Source organism: Oxyura jamaicensis, chromosome 5 (genome assembly GCF_011077185.1).
Source record: "Oxyura jamaicensis isolate SHBP4307 breed ruddy duck chromosome 5, BPBGC_Ojam_1.0, whole genome shotgun sequence".
Taxonomy (NCBI): domain Eukaryota; kingdom Metazoa; phylum Chordata; class Aves; order Anseriformes; family Anatidae; genus Oxyura; species Oxyura jamaicensis.
In genome coordinates, this window is record NC_048897.1 from 13,977,145 (window position 1) to 13,999,564 (window position 22,420).

Genomic DNA, 22,420 nt, shown 5'->3' on the forward strand with positions numbered 1-22,420 from the left:
ATAGTTTTAAACATTTGTTCTAAATATTTACCTAACTTAAAGCATTACTGCTTTTGTGCTCTCAGAAACTACTCTAGTGTTTAAAACTAGGGGAAGAAGGAACTACCTACATTGTTAATTAGACCATGGAAGGATATTAGCTGCTAGAGTATTCCTGCAATCTAATAATATTCAGGACGTGATATGTTGCTGAATGCCAGAGTTTTACCATCATCAATTAAATAATCAGGAATTAAAAAGAAAAGCATATTAAAAGTAACTGGAAGAAAATAAAATTCCTTAGAGTTAATTCTATTAGATAGTTTAATAAGGAGATAGAAAAATTTATCTGAGGCATTTACCTACAGAATCTAACAATAAAGTGCTTAAAAGCATATACAATTCTCTTGAAGCAGAAGCAGGGTAAGAAATTACATTTCAATATTACTGACAAATTTGTACCTATCTTAATCTTTGTTTCAGGAAAATCCTAATTTCGTGGACTTGGAATTTGAATAACATTTTTAAACAGTGTATTAAGATGGACAAGTCTACCTCAGATACAGAACACTTTTTACAATTAAAATTAAGGCAAAGGATATTTTGATGAGTATTTATTTTGAGCATCGTATTTCAGAGAACCACACCATACCTTCCCATTCATCTTTGATGCTATCTCGGACATTCAAATTAATTGTGACATCTGCTCGGACTCGCATAGGCCAGTTTTCACCAATATTGGGCTTTGCAACCTCCACCACTGTGAAAGAGACAATGGGTTGTGCCATCCTAGCCCATCCACCAAAAACCACGCCTCCATATTCTGACAGCCTTAAAAAAAAAAAAGAAAAAAGACCAAATTGTTTTTTTAGTCATTATCTGATAACACATTCAGTTCCTAAACTGTGAAAACATTCATCTCAGTCAACTCCAAGAACACAGAAGTCTTAATTTTACATGCTACTGAACTGAAATATAACATGAACTGATTTTTTTTTTTTTTACATTTCAAGAAGCAAAGGCAACTTATGCTGGCATTATTAAAAAAAAAGTCAGAAAGAAAATAAGAAAAAGGGAAGATAATAAACAGCAAACAATGAGTATAAGAGAGGCCATAACAAATGACCCTTTGAAATATAAAGAGGGTCAAAGTGTGACAGATGGTAGATTCAAGAATACTCAGTAACACATTTAATATACAAGCAGAACTGATGGTAGTTTCCATATTTCATGAAGTCAGAAATGCTAAGCTCAGTACTTTTATGTTATGTTGTTAACACAACAAAGGTTGGTTGTTAACATCCAACATATGTTCTTAACACATCAGGTATACATATTCATGCACTCTTGCAACATCATTTTACAGGACGGCAACATCCTGTGGAAGAAGTTAATACAAAACACTACTTTATTATAATTTAAAATGTTATTATGTATTTAGTACTCACACAACATCAGTTATTCATTCTCAAATGTACTTTGATTACAATTGAAGTTGAGCTGCACCAGTTTATAAATATTTTGCATCAGTTAATAAATATTACCATGGTTTCATCCTACTGACACTGTCTTCAATATCCTGCCTGATCTCATAGGTGGACTCTAAGCGGAATAGATTGAAGTTCCTTAGCAGGTAATCATGAAGAGTCAAAAACTGTAGATTCAGTTTGGGAAGTGCAAGACAGCCTAAGGAAGAGATGGTAGGGAGGAGGTATTTGATGGGCAAAGAAAAAGAACATGAATTAATACATTGGTTCTACGTATTCATAAACATAACGCACTATAACTGCTGGAGTTATCCTATCCTAGGAGATTCTAAGAACTTATCTTTTTAAGAATATACTTCACTAAAGAAGTATACATTTTTCTCCTTCCCTCCCCCAGATTTTCAGGTTTTCTCTAGATGAACCTGCACACAATTAAAGGAATTTAAATCCTTCTGGCAGGGGCTATTAAAGGACTGAATCTTTTGCAGTTTTCAGACTCCCATGAAAAAGACTTTATAAAAACCAAACCAAAAAAAAAAAGCAAAAAAAAAAAAAAAAAACAAAAAACAACAACAACAAAAAAACACAAATGTAGGGTAAAGTAATTGTACTTTGCAATTCAACAATTAAACCAGCATTAATAAGAATTTAAAAGTAGACAAAAATTTCAGGCCAAGAAAACCATTTTTAATAGACAACTTTGTTACATGTGTTACAGATTTTTCAATGAGAATGAAAACACAGAAAAATTAGATTTAACTCAACAAAGAGTATCAGAACTCCTAGACAAATCCACTAACCTACCCTTATGGTAGTCTTAGATGTGAATCTGCCATAATAAAAATTGTTAAATGTTACTTTTTTATCATTACTGGACTACTCTTCCAGTTTGACACCTGTGCTTAACACCCGTGAACGCATCAGGCATTTGTAACATGCAATATTATCCTTGAAACCAGTACTACACACTGTCTTTCACATGCTCTGAGATACATTGGCAGTAAAGAAAGGCGACAGAACACAATTTCTATTCTGGAAAGCCACATGGTGATAAAATACTTTAACACATTTCCCAACACTAAGTAACAAGCCCTGTCCTGTAAAGCTAGTTATATGAACAAAGGGCAGGGCCTGAAGCAACTCCTCTTATGGCTCACAGCATTTATCAGACACTCTTCTCTCCCATTTTATTTATTTATTCATGTTTAAGAAAAAAAGAACAACACTCCTCTTTCTCAGGCTAAATTAGTCTTTGAGTTTTAGACAAAAAGAATTTTGCTGCTTTAAAGAACACAGAAAAGAAACATTGGGCAGATATATAAACGGTATTTATATCATATATGTAGCCAAAAGATCCTCTGTTGTCCATAAACCTACATTACCTAAACTGGTTAAGATTCAAATGTCTATCTTTTGGTGCTTCATAGAGAAATCACCCCTCTAAACTTTATCTGCTCAACAAAATTTATTAAGTCTTATAGCCACACAAAAAGCCCACCAGAAGCATACTTTGCACTAGTCTTTGAGGACATATAGAGTAATTTGGAACTTTCGTGTTCCAAATTCCAATTTTTACAATTCTAATGAAAATTCTCACAATCCACTTTAAAATTTTCAGTATAAGATTTTAAAAAACACAAGTCTTTTAAAAGAACTAGACAAAAATATACATGTCATATTTAAAATTATATAATTCCTTCCTTGCAACACCTGCAGTTTGCTTCCTTGTTCATAATCACACTGAGCAAGAACACTAGGTTCTGAATTTTGAATGCATACAACTATCTTTCACTATGTGTACACTTCTGCCTTGGAAAAATATATAAAAAGAGATGCGTGTTACTTTCCTGCCACCACCACTTTTTTTTTCCCTAGTCTTTTTTGAAAGGCTTTCTTGAACATACTTAAGAACAGACAACTGATTTTCTGCTGCATATTTACAACCTGTTTCACCTCACTGTAACTATCTGGTGGTATAGTGTATTTGTTGCCCAGATTACAGGTAAAGAATTGGCTTTACGTGAACACAAACTCTTGGATTTTTCTTTAAATATGCTATTTATTCACTAACAATTTCATGTCAGAGTTCTTGAGTCACAACTCAAAAATCTGAAAGCTGACCCTTCCCTAAGATACTGAAATGTGCCAATTACTGCCTAAATTCTGAAGATAGAATAAGCACAGGTATCAGAACTGCTTTTAGAGCATTTACTGCTCTGTTCCGCCTTTACTGAACACTTATCATACCTTCTCCGGAATAATATTCAGTTGGGACAATATTTTCATCCCAAATAATCTTCTCTGTGGGATACAGAGGCATCTGGTTGAGTTGCTGAATTTGAGATATTCGTCTCTCATGACGGGAAACCTAAAGGATGCATTTAGAACATACAAAAGTCAAAAACAGAACAATAAAGCTATCTTTGAAACACTGGTATTAATCCACAAGAACGCTGGTGGTCACTTGCCATTTCCTTTGTTGTAAAATATTTTTTTTAATTAAATATAACTAAATCCACACAATTGCATTGAAAGATGAAAAAACATATTCCAACTATCAATCATGGCTCTGGAGTCAAACAGTCATCTGATGAAAAATGGCACAACAGAACTGAAAATATTCAGTGAATACTTAGCAGAGAATCCACTTAAAATTAATTTAAAAATTATATATATTTTGCATTAAGCACGTATTCATGCGCTTAATGTATATATATACACTTTTGCATTAAGCACATATTCACATGTTTAATAGCTAACTGTAGCACTGCTCATCCAGCAATAGCCAGTCTTAATTCCCTCAGTGAGAAAAAAAAATCAATTCAATACTACTATACTGTCAGCTAAACAAGTATGTCTTCATTGTATTAGTATGCATCATATTCCTACCACCTAATACTTAGAAAATCATATAAACATTTTTTGATAGAAACAACAACCACAAAAAAGTTATGAAAGATACTGAAAACAAATATGCCTTTCTAATATTGATACTAATATCAATATTAGATACCTACAGTAACTGTTAATACATTGAATATCCAAAAATAAAAATCATGTGCATGAAATGGTATTACAAATAGGTTTGGGAAACCAAACAGATACTGAGCAGCTAGATTTATTTTAGCATTTTTTGTTTTTAAAAGCGAAAAACAGTGACTATATAAATAACTTTCCCAGAAGAAGCCAAAACTTTTGCTGGGCTCTGTTTAGTGACCTTTACAATTATGCCAAATATACTAATTTCTTAGGAAAAACTACTTTTATACATTAACATTTCCAAATACTTAATTTATATGGTTTTAAACCCCATCTTAGTATCTAATTTACTGTTATAGCACTGCTGTGGTTCATGGGTGGTTTAACAAAAGATGTTAAATAGCTACTTCACTACATTGTAGTTGCTAAGTTATATGAATGATGGTTTTACCAGCAGCTCTAGCAGAAAGTCCTTTTCATAGCTAGTGTCATTCCCTTCAGGAAGAGGAGGCAGTAAGCAGAGGTATGATGCCACCTGGTGGAGCGTGTTTGAGCTGCATAGTAGAAGATAAGTTTTAGTCACAAATACTGAAACCTGTGAAAACAGGTTATGGGTATCTTTTTTTTTTTTTTTAGTACAACTACGAAATTTCATCAGAATAAAAAAAAAAGCCAAATTAAAACAACTGTATCAGTAATTGCCTTATAATAAATTACCCTTATTATTATTAAAAAAAAAAACAAAACAAAACAAACAGCTAGCTATTTTCCTGGAATGTAATACTTTTTCCACACAGAAAAAAATGAAAAAGTTATTTTTCTTACAGTGGAATTCTAAGAGTTCACTACTAATTTCTACTAGTGGACCCAAACTCTCTATTTCTCCCTATTTCAACACATGTAAAGGCTCCAAAAAATGAAGAAATATAAATTGGTCTTACTAATATGAGAAGCCATAGAGAAAGACAGAAATTCGTTAAATTAAAAAAATTGAGAACAAAGAACAACAATTTTATGTTAAAATTCATTCTGATGAGTTACCTGAGGGGTCCGAATAACTTCACCAGTGAATCACGAGTATCTACTGCAGCTACATTTGAGAGTGCGAAGTCATATAACTCTGGGAAATGTGCAAATGCTGTTCTCTACAAAAGATCCAACCCCCCAAAACTGAATGTGAGCACATTAACGAAGCAATTAAATAACAATCTAAATATTTTTACAAAACAATTGTTTCTTCTGATTCATAACACAAGGTACCCTGTAGATAATTTCAGACTAGAAATTAAAAAAACAGGTGAAATCTCCATTCTTCTGAGCACCACATTCATTACTCCTAGACTTCTGATATACTGTCTTTCTGATACACCACCTATCATCATTTTTTCTGTCATTAAAATAAAAACATAAGGGGACAGACATGCAGCCTTACAGACAACTAAAAAAAAAAAAAACAGGAACAGATTTATTTTACCATGCTTTCTTGAATTTTGTTGTCAAAAGTGATGTGAAAAACTCTGACAAGTATAACTTTCCTTATATGAGTACACGTAATGTAAATATTTTTTATCTCTTTTGTACAAGGAATCACTATTGCTATCATGTGTGGACCGAACTTGAAGAAATGGTGCCACCTACTGCATAACCATAAATCAGGTTCCTACCACACTGGATGTTTGCTTCTGAATAGATTTAATGGGTGCAGTTCACCTTAACTTACAAACATCAACAGTGGTGGTGTTTTGCTAGAGCGTTTTATTTAGTCTTAGTCACATATGTCAAATGAAGTCTTCCATATAGCAGAGAAAGTCAAATTATAACTATTCCTGAAAATCAACATGAAAATTAAGGCGTTTCCTTTGGGAAATAGAAGAGTTACATGGAAGAGTTGTAACATCAAAATTACATCCATTCATGCCCCTAAATGCTTTACCTGTAAAGAAGTAATTCTATCATAGTGAATTGTTGTCATCTCATTCTCTGTCAAAGCATTTCCAGTCTGATCATTGATTTCAAAGCCAGTGTAGAATTTAAGCATATCTAAAAGCTGAGACATCATGCATACAAGTTAGTGGATTAACAGTAAGAGGCACCCTACCACAAAAACAAACAAACAAAAAATACCACTTAATACAACAAATCTGGGCACCATGCTCATACAAGAGTTTATCAGAGTACTTACAGAAACAGACCATGGAGTGGTATCTAAACTTGGCTGATGCACAAAATAATTTCCGTAGTTATCTCATCAAGCCAGAGAAACTACAGCACAGACCACAGCAAAAGTTGTTTCTTCTACAAACCAGTATTAGAAACTAAGTATACTACATGGACCTAGCCAGAGGTTGACTGAGACACTGAATGCAACTTCTGGCTTGCTGGTATCAAAAGGGAGAAGTCTTGCTTCACTCCTGCCATCTCTGATGCCAGCCCTGGAATTCATCCTAATTTTCAATGATTTTCTTCTTCCAAGTTACATATTGTCAATCAGATGTGTTGCTGGCTTTCTGTTTCATCAACAATGACTCTCAGAGAAACTGAACACATGCCAGAGACAGGGGACAGTAAGCCTCAAGAAAAGCAGCTGTTAAGAAGAAAGGAAGAGATCTTCAGATCCTTAGCAATATACTGTCTATAGCTGAGTAAACTCAAGGACAATAGTGAATAACAGCCACACTGTAGAATTGTCAGAGGTCAAAATGAAGTAGAGAATGCACTGGTGACATGACTTCTGTCACATGGGTTAAAGCAAGCCTAAAGTTCCACTGCTTTCTGGATTGTACTTTTCAAAACTGCTGAAAAAACAGCCAGAGATATAAAAAGACACACACAGGTAAGAAAGGACTACTATCTGAAGGATTTGAATAAACATATAATTTGCATCCATTAGAAATATTCATAAAAATCTATGTAAACAATCAAACATAAAATTGCAATATTCAGAGTCACATCAGAATGAAAGAAGTTATTTTCAACAGCTTCCTATTTCACCTGGCAGAAGAGATGACCTTCCTTCTCTCTCTTGGCAAGACTAGATAGGTAGCAGTGAACAACAAGATGGGAGTCATCCAACACTGTGTTAAACCAGCGTCGTGTGGGAAGCAAAGCCTGTGGCAAACAATCTCACATTAGTACAAGCAGTTCTTCAAAATTTAAGAAATCTTAGTTTCTGAAATTTCCATTTCAAAAAAGCAGACCAAGGTAGATTGCTGCACAGTTATTTTCATATCTAATACCCTAACAGAAGTCTTCATACTAAAGCAGCATTTACCTGTGCCAAGACACTGGTTTTTATGTGGGCAGGCTGCTATGAACACTGACTTTTATGGGTCTGGTGGCATGGCACAAGCTCATCACAAGGCAGATTGCTCCTATTAGCAATAAAACTAAATTAATTACAGCAATTGTTCTACTACTAAGTGTCTGTATAATCATTGTGTATTGCATGATACATCAAACTGCTGCAATATTGTTTTAAATATGTGCATTCTACACTCATCTCAGTCATTTCTGCTTCAGCAAATTTTGTCTTATTCCAAAGTGTCTTCTAAAGCTTAAATTATTTTAAATAAATTGTTACTCATGTGAGAAGATGTCATTTAATGTTTTACTTTTAATTCTGGTGCTGTGAAGCTTAAAGTTGTCACATTTTCTCAGTACCTGCAGATACAAAATCTCATTTGGCCTCCTCATATTATTCTGTAACAAAACTAAATCACCAAAACTGTTTACTGTAAATAATGAATTCTAGTAAAATAGAAGTAACTCACCTTTCAGAACTACAGATGCCTTCTGGGATTACAATATGCAATACAGAAGATACGCTTTGGGAAGAGCACTCCCAGATTAATCCTAATGGATTAAAGCCTCACACACTTTCCTCAATTGCTGGAATTATTACCGGTATTCTCATTAACAGTCTTCAGAGATCAATTTAGGATCCTAAATTTCTCTAATAGTTTATTTGATTTGTAAACATTAGGTCAGTTCTCAATGTAGCTCCACTGTTACAACCTCCTAGTTACAGATGGAAAACCACTATTAAGCAACCATAATATGCACAGCTGTGATATAATTACTGGTTAATTGGAATAAGGCTACAACAACAATTTAATGCATATAAAACCTAGAAAAGTATACCTGGGCTGAAACAACTTAACTTACCTCAAGATCTATCATGAGTTCAATGAATCTCTCACAATAATGAACTTTGTCCATAGAAATAGGACCTAGATCGAAATAAAAATATTTGTAATTTACTCACAGCACAATATGCTTATATTTGAACTATTCTTTAAAAATATATTAAAACACTGCTAATACACAGTATTAATACAGTATCACCTTCTAACGAGATTAGAAAACTAACTAGTACATTCTCCTCTTTTTCAGAAACAATCCTTTCCTTCACTGCAAACTGGAAGATTTTTGGATATAAAAAAGTAACGGAACCAGACTTTTTGAAGGGAATTTATTAAACATAAATAGGTCCCTTCCAAACTCAACTATTTTGTAATCTTGTGAAAACACTTAAATGAAGCGTTTAATAAATTAGCGTGAAAGAGAAGTGAGATTAGTGTTAATCTCACTTAGTGTTAAGTAATCTAACTTAGTGTTAAGATTTTAGTAATCTTAGTAATCTAATTTAGTGTTAAGAATTTCTTCAAATTAAGCAGAGTCAGATTAGCCATCTTGGATCTAAAAAGGAACAAAAAATGATCAAGAAAGTGGTACTTTTACCACACATGGTATCTTATCCATTTTACATTGAAACTCCACAAAATGAAGCATCAAGGGCTATACTGCACAATGACAAAAGCAGCATGTATAGTCTTTAGGTGGACTGCTGAGGGAGCTTTTAAAATCAAGTCAAAACACAACACCAAATCTGCTTTAATGAACATCTATTTCCTAAAGCCTCCAGCGTACTGTTAATGGAAGTCTTTGTAAGATTGATCTCTGCACAACTGGGAAGATGGAGGGGTTAGGTATCATTTCTGAGGAAGTCCTAATACACAGAAATTCCCCTACAGCTCAGGAAAACTCCTAGCAAATTTCAGCTCTCAAAAGTATAAAAGCAGAACTTTGAGAAGTAAATTTACCCAAATAGTGCTGTGCTTGGAGTACAATAAGCTTGCCTTTTTTTTTTTTTTTTTTTTTTTGTGTCAAATGGCTGATGCCTTCCTGTAGAAACACTTTTCCTTTCTAAATCAGGCAAGCATGTAATTTTGCTTGTTCCAACAATTTATAAATCAAGAGCAGTCAAATCTTACAGAAATTTCACTTCACTTAGCTTTTTGTTCTCACCATAGATCAACAGTAGTGACAGAATATAGTTTAACAATATGCATTTATAGCATCTGTTTAACAGGACATCTAAGTGTGCACTTAAAACGCTGTAAGGGTATAAGCATGCAATGAAGAATATCACTTCCATGAAACATATTTTTTAAGTCCATACTGAAAAGAAGTAGATGAGGTTTAAGGTAGCTTTCTGCTATTTCATTTTTAAAGCATATGAAAATTTGAATACTAATTTTGACATGAAATCCATGCAGTCTTTCACTAAAACCCTATATAGATAAGGTCTCCAACATCAGGTTAGTATCCTAAGGAGTTGTTATTTTTCAACAACAGAGACAAATTTAAAGCTGATTATCAGATGATAAAATAACAGAAGAACCAGTTACCTGAGACAGGTATAGATTTTAACACAGAAATAAATTTCTGAATGAGCTGTGAAAGAAATCTTCTCTCCCGATATGCTCTAAAATCAGACATATGACAAAAGTATTAACACTTCTGAAATGCAGACTAGAAATACATCTTATCTTTCATTAATACACAATTAGCTGTTTTAAAATTTGTAACGGTAAGTTTGCTTGAAACCATACCTAAACTGTTTAGACGACAACTCTTCTCCTTTTATTTGTGCTGACAGATAAGCAGAATCTGTATTTTTTAACTTCAGGCATAAAATTGATTCACAAGTCATGCTTCTACTGAGTAGAAGCAGGCTACCATCTACACTTTACCACAATGCAACAAAAAAGTATTAGAACATTTAATTTTGTTACGATACACACAAGTTTATTCACAAACTTTAATAGCTGTTCAATTAAGAGCTAAATCCTTGCTGAAGGTCATGAAAAATACAAGAGTAACTATATGAATATTCTCATACAGCTCTCATCTTATAGCTCTAAAATTTGGAATCATGAATTCACTGATCAAATAAAAGGTTCTTTAATATTATTTTGCATAAAGACTACTGCAAAACAAAAGTTTCCAGGAGACCACTCATGATCAATCCTTATTTGCAATCTTTAGTTTGTTTTTGTACTACACACTTCATTGTTACAACAACCTCACTTAGCTGAATTATAAAGAATTCATTAAAGGTTTTGGCTTCAACAAGAAAAAGAGATACATAAGAGATACAAAGAGTACAAGAGATACAAGAGATACAAAGAGTAACATACTGCATTCTTGCCTCTTCATTCATTTTCTCATCATTTTTCTTAATTAGATTCCAGAATTTTCTTAGTTTTGGTGTCTTTTTCAGCTCTTGTTCCAGTCGTTTCTGAAAAGGTAAATGGTATTAATTCACCAAGAATTAAAACCTCCCCCGTTTTCACAAGGGAAGTAAATATTGAGAGACTCAATAATTCCAAGTACTAATTCTGAGAAATACCCATAGAAATCACTGATACACATCTGCATACTGCAACTAGTTAATCCAGTCCCACCACATTTATCATTCTCAGTGGTCTTTTTGGTATTATTCCTCCATTTCCTATTCCAGTGTTTTTTGTTCCCACACAGCAGGCCCATTTCCCAGTCCCAGTGTTCTCAGGTCCTTGTCTACAAATTATAGCTCAGAAATGCTATAAGCATCAAAGCTTTGTTTTATGAAAAAAACAATTACAAATTAACAACACAATTACAAGGAAATTTACAGCAAACAGGTAAGAGAGTTTTACTAAAAATATAATTCCATAGCAATGTAGGCAGCTTCATGCATTAGACAAATAACTGTCACTACACAATACACACCCAAGGACTCCCATACTGCCTACATCACTGCCAGTTTACATGGTTATGCTTACAGGTTGTAGAGCCATCCACATTGGTAAGGAAATGAGCTGTTGCACCTGACTTCTGATCAAATCCACTTCCTGTTAGAAAGTCAGAGACATAAAAAGTGTTTTTAAGAGCTCTTGTATTTTCTCAGGTGCCAGTCTTTGTAAGAATATTCTTACAGAGTGGATCAATGGACATTAACACCAAAGTATATGTATGTTGCAATATTAGATTTTACAATTTCCTCACAAGAAACTACACAGTATCTCTCCCAGGTAACTCTTCAAATTGTTGATGACTTCCATTTTACATTCTTTCCATGGATTCCATCAATTTTTAATACTTTATGAGGGGCTTTATCCAGGTAAGTGTTTTAGGACAGGAGCTGAGAACTGATGTTATTTCTTCAGTCATTTCTTGCTCTTCAACTGAGTTTTCTTACTATGCTTTCTTTTTTACTCAATTCTTTTTAAACTATATTCTGGAGGTCTTAGTAAGCCCCTCAATTATCAAATTTCTCCCACTTTATCTACATTCTTCCAATTCTAAAATAACTAATTTCTCTGTAACTCAGTGCTCTTTCTCCAACTCTGCCTGTGATCTGCATCTACAAAGTTTTGTTTCTTTCCTTATCTACTGAAGAATCATAGAATCATTAAGGTTGGAAAAGACCTTCAGGATCATCTGATCCAACCATCACCCTACCACCAATGTCACCCACTAAACCATGTCCCTAAGCACCAGGTCCAACCTTTCCTTAAACACCCCCAGGGATGGTGACACCGCCACCTCCCTGGGCAACCCATTCCAATGCCTGACTGCTCTGAGAAGAAATGTCTCCTCATTTCCAACCTAAACTCACCCCTGGCACAACTTGAGGCCATTCCCTCTAGTCCTATCACTAAGGTACCTGTGAGAAGAGGCCAACCCCCACCTCAGCTCCCCACACCTTCCTTTCAGGTAGCTGTAGAGAGCAATGAGGTCTCCCCTGAGCCTCTTCTTCTCCAGACTAAACAACCCCAGTTCCCTCAGCCGCTCCTCACAGGACTTGTGTTCCAGGCCCTTCACCAGCTTTGTGGCCCTTTTCTGGGCACATTTTAGGGCCTAACTTCCACCAACATCTTAAATATATCTTCATGGACAAATATTCCATGTTCAGCATTCTGAAACTTCACACTTTGATGCTCCCTATTTAAAACATCACTGTGACTATGCTGTTCTGCACCACACAAAGACGTATAGCTTTTAATAGAAGCATGCCTTTGCAAGCACATTTATACCAGCTTACATATTGTGTTTTATGAGAAATGTCCTGCAGACAGGACTACATAGAGTCACTATCAAACTCTCCTTGAAAAGGAAGATTAATAAACTAGACATGTGAGGGTTACGATGATTACTGGCTCCAATAATCATCCCTAATTCCAAAATCAAATCATACACTTCCTCAATTGTTTTGTTTGTGAGACACTAATTAGTTCTTTGCTTGTGCAAGCCCTGATTTTGACCAGTATATCCTACATCTAATACAAAAGTCCAGTTACAAGAGAGGTAACAGTACCACGTCTCATATAAAATACTTTTGTTTTATTCTCCACAATTGCAAACTAGGATCAACAACTGTGCCCAGTTTTTACTATAAACTCAGAACACAATCTAGTCAAACAGTTTCTTAAGACTAACTCAAAAAAACGCAGACAAATATTACCAAAAACCTAATTTCAAAAGTGAAAAAGTCTGCTGTCTGTCTCAACTGTTAATAAAAAAAAATGGTTGAAATGTTGCAGTTTTGCAACAATACTAAAAAAGCACAGTAGTAACGAATCTGCTTTTAAGGGTAAGCCACCTTTTAAAATATAAACATTTTTAAGCACAATTTGAAATATATATCTAAATTGCAGTGTCATTACATCAAATTTTGAGCCTCTTACAATCTTGTGTCAACATAAATGTGGATATGGAAACAAAGCAAGTGTTGAAAAGGGTAAAAGCCCTTCAGTATCACCATCATCTCTAAATGGAAATTTTGCTTTATCTGTCTGCCAAGAAATGACTAAAACTAAACTGCTGCTAACTCAGAACGGTGTTAACGACATGTATTAGTTGCTTTTAACATACCAAACTATTGAAGCAATGATCAAGGAAAAGCAGGAGGACTGTCTGTTCGTGTAGAGAGAATTCACTGTCATTTTCAACCAGCGACGCTTCCAATATGCATTTGAAGAAGAAAGGAAAGTGTTCTGGCTTTTTTTTGAATGTCTAGGAATAAAAGAGAAAGTTAGTCTTGAGTCAAGGTGATACAGATTATTTCAATTTTCATTCACATAACATAGATTGAGACCTCCAGGTTTGTTTAACTCTATAAAAGGAAGAAGGATTTATTTCTCTCTCTGTCGTTTATTCTGACCAGGCAGAGCAAGCAAAACACTTGATGTCCTCTAACAATATCCTCCTGATTAGGGAACCCCAATATACAGGAGAGCTCAGAGAAACTACTGCATTCTGCTTGGCCTCTAACACAGGTGATGCATAGGACAAACTGAACAAGAAGAGCAAGTGGAGCGGATTGCGTTGTGGAAATGCTCAACTGATGATCACACAGTATTACTATAAAATGACACAGGTTAGAACAATTCCTTTAGACTCAGAGAATTGGTAGATTTTAGCCAAAACTATGGCAGCTGTTTAGTGATCTAGAAAAAGCAAGCAAGAAAGAACAACAAAGATTAACTACACTTGTGAAACTTGCATTCAACTGCCTCAGACAGAAAAAGATAGTGAGTAACTGTGGCAATAGTTTCTTTAAAAGGGCAGCCACGTACCAAATAACAAATTTTACTAAACTGTTTGGATGGTGACATGAACCTGTCATTTTGCTTCTAGCACCTACACCAAAGCAAAATAGAAGACACAGACATCACATGCCCAAGTTATTAATCCTTTGTGTTTTGCCAGCACTGAAGTGATCACACAACTACCAGAGTAAGTGTGCTTCTAAAGTGATGCTTGCATAGAATTTCTAAGTAGGCTCACGTCATTGAGATGTCCTGTGAGAACTGGACTATTTGTAGAAACAACACATTATTTCTGAACCTACTACTACACAAAACAGTATAAATAGAAGCAGAATAAGAGATTACTTTAGGATAAAATTTCATGCAGAAAAGCTACAAAACCATATTCACAGGTTTTAAGCAAGACAGTATTAGTTAAAATGTCAGACTTCCAGTGGTGCCTTCTTATACCCACTGATATAAAAATCCTCTTTTCTTTCAATAGAGAGATAACTTCTCTGCAAATGCCACACTTGTTGAGTGTCAAAAAAGCAAATGCTCCTGATGTAAAAGCATCATGCAGCAGAACAAAAGACTCATGCACCGAAAAGAATTAGGTGATCTTCCATCCATCCCCTGCCTTCTCAGAAAAGAACACACACTTTAAAATACCATACGAGACATTCCAGCTGAGGTACCATTTACTTTTAACACTACAAGATTTGCTACCTTCTGTCAGCGTAAGTGAGCACACTGCAGAAGCTGCAACTTGTGGATAAAAGTCAATTCTAGCTGTAATTGTAATTGGTTACCTCCCACGCAGGGACATTCTCTCTGAACTTCTCATTCACCATACAGCAGATTGACATTAAATATGCCTTACTGGACACCTCTGGAGAATAATTCATCCATAGGTAATTTTCAAGGTACTGGCTGTGAAGAGACAAAGAATATTTCATTAGTTGCTGCCACCCACATAATCTATCACTCATGTGAAAAAGCAGTTATCCACAGGGTTTCTTTTTTTTTCTTTTTGCCATCTTTGTAGTTTGTGAATAGTTCCTGAAGTTACCTCTCATCTAGGTCACTGCAGCAGAACTTGTTAATGGCAGACTCAGATAACTGCTACAAGAGACAGATGAGTTCTCATCAGGAAGAAACACCACTCAAAGGGGATTTCAAATGTGCTAAGTAGCCACAGCTCAATGCAAAGTCAGAACACAAATTCATACTGATTTTCCAGAAGGAAAAAACAAAACCTACTTGTCTAAAGAATGTCACTTGCAGCACTTCCTAGCATAAGATGCAAAAGACAACTACTGTATAATGCTATTTGTATTATTAAACACCTCTTACTATAAAAAAAAAGAATCATTCAGAGATTTTATGTTTGCAATCATCATATAGGTAGTAAAAAAAAATGGTGTGACTAAAAATCTTTATTATGGGAGACATCAAGTGATTTCAAGAAAGTAGAAAAAATTACTGGACACTGGGAAATAGCACCTTCCTAGCAACATGCATTTCTTCCTCATTAACATGGCACATTGCTCACAGAAGAAACTCTTAAAAGCACAGCTTAAGAGATGAAAGGCAATTTGGACACAAAACTGTCTCCCTCTAACTACCTATTGAAGCTACACAGGATAGCTACTCCCAAGGAAGCAATCTCTAAATTCAACCTTTTCAACAGTCTACTTGCACCCTGTGCCATCAGAAAGTCTTGTTTCTTCCCAGGCCAGTTGTTCACGCACTCTCCTCTTAATGCCAGCTCTAACATTCTTTTTGCCCTTCATGAGACAATCCAGTTTTACTTATTTACTTTTTCCACAGCTTACTTTTTTTTGATGCCTTATAATAAGCTACTTCAATCACTTCAGGTAAGACAAGTACCAGAGAATATGGGGAAAAAAGGCAGCAAGGGCTTGGATGTAGCCAGGACCGGAAGGCTCAGTAGGGGTCAGACAAGAATTGACACTTTCTGGGGACTCAGCCAGAATGCACAGCATCAAATAGAGCAGCTGAGATAACTTCAGAGGCATATTCAAGATGGAACACATACTGCTGCCCAAGAGCTCAAATCTGCCAACAGTAGGTGAAGAAAATCCACAAAATCCAGAGAGGATTCCATACTTCATTTTCTCCCAGGCATTTTAATAAACTTCAATATATTTTAATAATAATAATAAAAAAGTAACACCCCCAAGTGAGGATAAACATATGTGAGCAAGAATGGAGAACAGGAAAATCTTAGGTATGAGAAGGCAAGAGAACATAAGGGACAGATGAGAAAAAAAGAAAAATGACTTACAGGACAAATGGCAGTAGATGGGGCTATACACCAGAAAGTACTTAAGTTACATTACAAGCCGGTAACATAGAGAATGATCACAGAAAGGATTAAAACGCTAACTCCATGGTATTGCTTTCACGCAGATTCCAGAACTGGCATGCTACCAGCACACCATTCGTCAAACCCAAAATCATAGTTTACATTTGCTCTTGTGCCTTTTCTATTAAAGGAGCAGAAAATACAATAAAGTTTATCCTACTTTTCCAGTCAGTGGTACTTATATATTTCAGCCTTGCCAAGCAAAGAAACCATCTCAAGCAAAACTCATTCCATTCTGCGTGCTCATAAGATTTGAGAAAGAGAACCAACCAGAATACTAAATATTCCATTTGTAAATACGTAAAATTGCAAACGTCTATTTTACACCATTTTAGAATGCTATGCAATTCCAGCACAGTCTGAAGTAGCTGTAAGAGTCTTCTAAACAGACTTCCATTTCTTTTCAAGTGAAGAAAATTTTGTGATAGTCTTGCAGCAAATTCATTTTTACCCTTGCAGTAAAAGACTTAACCCAAAAACTTCCACCGACTTCACTGAGTGCTGATTTAAGGCTTAATGACACATTTCAAATTACAGACACAAGTTTTTCACCTGTTTCTACTCTGTTCTTTGGTGCTTCATTTATACTAGAAATTCAGAGTCCTAAAACAAGATATTCTGAAATGTTACTTATGCTTATGAAATTATTTTCCCCTACAATTCAACTCTCCTCACACAATTTTCTTATGTGTGCAATTCAAGGCTTTAGTAAGAGGGAGCAAATGAGTATGCTACCTTCAAGCAGATTCACTGTTCTGCATTTGTTTCTCATCTTTGAGTTCCTACAGAAAAACAACTTAAAACTTTGCTCAATTTAGCTTACCTAAATTCAAGAAGCATTATTTTTCTAATAGCAAACCTAAAAAGGGAAAAAATTAATCAATTAACACAGAAAAGAAAGCCTCCCGCGCACATCTTAGTTTAGCTATTCCCCCCCCCCCTTTTTTTCTCCCTAATTACAATTATTAGGAAAAAAACAAAAAGCTAGAGGCACCACAATCCTTAACTCACTTTTTTCTTTACATACCTTGGTGACAAAGGAGGAAGCAGCCTTCCATAACCATCACAACACAAAACTAACACAAATCACAACATACTAGAAGATCAAGGAACCAAGCAATATTATGCCCACCCCTCATTTTCAAGGAGTATGAGCTCATTAGCTTTCTTTTTGCCACATTCAGACTTTGAAAAAAATATAAGGATTAAATTACTAGAATGAACTTGAGTCATCTTCACCTGCTTTGAACATGTTAATATATTTCAAAGCATTCTATGGAACATCAAAAACAACTGCAACAATGATGGAATGCTAGTCTCTATGAAAGCGACTAGTATACTTACTTTGACTTGACAATTTCTTTTGTATATACATCTTCAATAACCTATGGGAAAGAGTAATTCAATGAGATGATTAAAAACGCATTAAGATATTTAATGCACTCAAAGTTATTCTGTATTAGTTACTCTCTGCTTAGTGCTGTTTGATGAAATACGTTGTTAACAGGTAAGTCTCAGCTCTGATGAGACCAAAACCTCCACAGACATAGCTTTCTGACACAGAAAATGAATCAGCTTCGGGGAGGGGGGGGGGGAAGCACTTAATGATACAGAATTGATAGGACCTTCATTCAAGTTATTCAGAAGAAATAACCTGTGTCTTTTTTACATAAACAAGAGTTTATGTAAAAGTCAGATATGCAAGCCTTATTATTGTTGGTTTGTTTACTGTTGAATTTAAGGAATACCCTTTGAAGAGTCAAATCTGTATCAACCCAGTCATCAGTTGTCACTTTCTTTTAAATGACAACTAACCAATTCCAGCCACTCCTACCCAGTTTTTACCATAGGAATAAAAGAATCTGTTCTATCCGCTGGAATACTCACTTTGACACCACATGACAAAGATCTGTAATTCAGCTGCTTATCTTCATCTTAGTTCTAACAATCACAAGTACTACAAAGAGCAAGCAAATTGAGGCTGAAAATGGAGATTTACCTAAATAACCACAAGAGAAAGAAACCTAATATTGAAGGACCCTACACTACTGAAAACCATCACAAAACCAACTGTATTAGGCCAAGCCTTAAACACTGGAAACATAGATATCCACCCAAACAGCACTCAAGTTGTCCACTCAAAACTCTCCGAAGAATTTTTAGGTATTACAGTCCTACAGCTCAGTACTGCATGCATCTTTCATGCTTTGATTTTTAAGGGTATTTTTAAGGGTATCTTCTTCTCAAACATTTTTTACACTCATTCTTTCACACCCTGGTACGGTTCTGGCAAGTACTTACCTTTGAATCAAAGCACAATTTTTTCTTCACGTGCGGAGCCCAGTATTTATTTGCTAACTGAATGAAAAAAAGAAAAAAAAGGTAAAAATATACATTTTGAGTTGTAATGATGGAACAGCTCTGTAACAGATCCAATCCCCATGCTTTATTCCACTATTTTTTGGTTATTCCAGGTTATAACTACATGCACCAATGCCGTTTTTCCAGCAGCAGTGCTTTTCAACCACTGAAGGTTCTACGCCTAAACATTTTCTAACAGACGCACAACACTCTGTAAGAGTTTCAGATGCAGACCGCTATACAACAAACACCTAATTTTTTGTTGTTTTTGTTACCCTACCCCTAACAAATGCCTCCAAAACACACGAGGATCTTTCAGTGGCTGCAAACCCCAGCCTGCAAGCCTCAGGTGGAGGCGAGGGCAGCGGGTCGGGGCCTAGCAGTGCCGCTGGAGCCGTCACTGCATTGCTACCGAGCTGTGCTGCCAAGGCCTTCCTGGACCCCTTTATTGACACTTACCTGTGCTGTAGAGGAGGATGGAAAGCAGAATTTCCAGGACCCATAAAGCTACTTTATGTGCCAGCTGCAAGGCACAGCCAGCCATTGCTTACGAATTGCAACAGATCTGATTACTTTTACAGCGCTCTAGTCGGAACGTCTGGGGGCATACGCTCTTCCGTGCGTGACACAGGCCCTCACACGGCTCCGTGGCTCAGGACAGAGCCCGGCCCTTCCCCAGCACCCGCGGCTTCCAGCGGCCATCTGAACGAGCAGCTCGCACCGCCAGGCCGCGCGGCGGGGCTGGGCTCCCGCGCGGGGACGGCAGCAGCAGAGGCGGCTTCTCCAAGCCCCGGCCCGGCTCGGCTCAGCCAGCCTGCGGGGACCCCCCCCGGGTCCCTCCATCCCCCCGGTCCCTCCTCGCCGTGCCCACCTGGGTGACGAACTCGGCGTTGATCTGCGACACGGTGGGCGCCACGATCTTCTTGGGCGGCGCGGAGGCCGCCGGCGCCGCCATCGCAGCAGCCGCCGGGCAGCGCCCGCGTCTCTCCCTCCCCCGACCCGACCCGGCCCCGTTCCCGGCGCCGAGGGGAGCGGAAGGCAGCGGCGCTACGGAGCGGTTCCGGGGCGCGGCGGCCGGCCGGGAGGGGACGGAGGGAAGGAGGGAGGGATGCGGTGTCGCCACCTGCCGCGCCCTCCCGGCCCTGCAGCCCGCACCCGGCCGGTGGCGGCGGGGCAGCGCCCCCTGGCGGGGGAGGGACGCGGTGCCCTGGGACGGGGCGCCCCGAAAGGGCCCCGGTCGTTCCCTGCGGGGGAGCGGCGTGGGCTGCCGGGCGCCTCTGCCTCTCCCTTCCTGTCCTCGTTCCCTTGCACCTAGTGGTACGGGCAGCCTCCGTGGGGGAGCGCAGAGCTCCTCATCCTGTGCCCAGCTCTCGGCAGTGGCAGCTCCTCCCCGCCGCCGTGGTGCCACGGTTTGTCCTCACCACGCTGGGCAGGGGCTCTTAGGGCCGCTACTGGGGCCCGCCGGGTGCACCCCATGGCGCCCGCAGCCTGAGGGGAGCTGCACCCGCCCGGGCAGGCCGCGGTGGAGCCCAGCAGCCCACATGGCCTAGGGAACCAGGCACGGAGAGCGTGAGCGAGATCCTATTTTATTGTTTAGAGCAAAGGTCGTGGTCCAAACAGTGTCCAGGAGGTGCTGCGGAAAGGGCCCGTTGTTACTAATGCCGGGCAGCACCAACGTCCCAGCACTGCTACGTGCTCTGTTCGGTGCGCGCGGCGATAAACCCGGGGAGGAGAGGGGAGGGAAAAACTACAGGAAGGGAAAGAGGGAAAAACTACATGCTTACACAAGTGGGTAATGTGGTAATCATTTAGACCTGTTAGCAATTAGCTTACTCTATTTGGTACACAGATTAATTAGGGAGGAATTTAACAGAATCTCTAGAGAGGTTCCCGTGCTTTGTTTCTTTGCTCATTATCCAGCACCTGCCACTTGAGTACTTTAAACTTCCAGGCAGATATCATTGAAGTCTGTTTGAATATGACCTCCTTTGTTTTGATATCAAGGTGATCTCCACTTCATTTCTTCAAGCAGAGGTTACACTAAATATTCTTTTTGAAGTTGAATTAGAATGTGCAATGGGACAGGAAAAAGTAATGACAGTGCCTTGAATAGGATCAGACAATGGCTGTATTCGAATAAATATGCCCACTGCATGCCTTTGCTTTAAAGCTTCCTGAAGATGTAAGTTTCCTGTATGGAAGCAAGTAAAATAAAAAAGTTAGAAAAGTACTGGTAACAAATTATCTAAATAACAAGGACTGAACGCTATTTGTCTAATAATTGAAGCCTTTAGAGAAACATGCATTGAATGAAAATATGCAAATGCAAAGCAATTAAAATGCACTTACACCAATGTACCCTATCTGACACTTAAATTGTGATAAAAGTAAGCAAGTTAAGATGCTTCAGTTTAAATTAGTCTGGAGTTTGCAGCTTCATGATTGACTTGGGCTTATCAAAATCTACACTTGACACCAAAAAGGGTAGTTATACTTGCCCTTTCTCCATCACTTAGCACACCATTTAGCATCCATGGACACATAGAAAATATGAGTAAAATTTACCTAAGCTCTGAGCTGGCTGGATGAGCCATGTTAGCATGTTGCAGCACCCCAGCTAAAACGTTGGGAAGAACACTGTAGGCAGCACCATCTTCCACCATTAGCTTGTATTACATCTGACTACTTCAGAAATCACTGTAGCTTATGTTTGCATGTATCAGAACAAGTGGAAATGTAACAGCTCGAAAACCCCGTGGCTTTCAAAAAAGTTGGTTTTCACATGAGATTTTAATGGGATCAGAGGTGACAGTAATTAGGCCTTACATTTCTTTTCTAGTAGCATGCCTAAGTGCCACCCACAAGGCAACATTTTAGGAGCTATTTCCATACCAAAAAGTATGCAGGCAAATAAATTTTGGAATTGGGCTGATAAATTATCTAAAACAGCTTTGCAAAGCTACCTCAAACCCGCTGACCTCTGTTTATGATAGATCATCTATTGTGTCAAACCCCTCAGATTTCCACATGGTATCAGAACTGTGAAAGCTGAAGGAGGAATCCATGTTTCCCATACTTTCAGCCTTTGGATGTCCCAGCGAGGAGATTAGTTGTCTTAAATTTCGTAAAGGTCAACGTAGCAACAGAGGTCCTTCCAGAGGGAAGATCAGAACTCGTTTAAGTGCTCTGAATGAGCTTCTAGTGTTGGAAACTAGTATTCAATGCCTAATGCTAGGTCATATGATTACAGCCCTCAGTGGCAATGCCAAATAAAGCAATACAGATCTCATCCATGTAAGTAATGTATTAAATATTTCTCTATAAGGGGTAATGTTTAGTTACATTAGCCCTATGATAGTACAGTA

At 37.5% G+C, this 22,420-nt stretch overlaps 1 protein-coding gene across 1 annotated transcript in view; it reads right to left on the reverse strand.

Moving 5' to 3' along the window:
- The window catches only part of AQR (aquarius intron-binding spliceosomal factor), a 54,798-nt gene extending 34,788 nt beyond the window's left edge, over window positions 1-20,010 (reverse strand). The window contains exons 1-17 of the mRNA XM_035326798.1: window positions 19,927-20,010; window positions 18,996-19,052; window positions 18,039-18,079; window positions 17,518-17,553; window positions 15,115-15,235; window positions 13,647-13,787; window positions 11,555-11,623; window positions 10,928-11,028; window positions 10,136-10,212; window positions 8,610-8,674; window positions 7,437-7,553; window positions 6,379-6,492; window positions 5,487-5,590; window positions 4,897-4,999; window positions 3,714-3,834; window positions 1,524-1,665; window positions 632-810 (exon numbers count right to left, since the gene is read on the reverse strand). Coding sequence (XP_035182689.1) covers window positions 632-810; window positions 1,524-1,665; window positions 3,714-3,834; window positions 4,897-4,999; window positions 5,487-5,590; window positions 6,379-6,492; window positions 7,437-7,553; window positions 8,610-8,674; window positions 10,136-10,212; window positions 10,928-11,028; window positions 11,555-11,623; window positions 13,647-13,787; window positions 15,115-15,235; window positions 17,518-17,553; window positions 18,039-18,079; window positions 18,996-19,052; window positions 19,927-20,010 — 1,672 coding nt within the window. The remainder of the gene's footprint in view (window positions 1-631; window positions 811-1,523; window positions 1,666-3,713; window positions 3,835-4,896; window positions 5,000-5,486; window positions 5,591-6,378; window positions 6,493-7,436; window positions 7,554-8,609; window positions 8,675-10,135; window positions 10,213-10,927; window positions 11,029-11,554; window positions 11,624-13,646; window positions 13,788-15,114; window positions 15,236-17,517; window positions 17,554-18,038; window positions 18,080-18,995; window positions 19,053-19,926) is intronic.
- Between the last annotated feature and the right edge of the window lie 2,410 nt (window positions 20,011-22,420).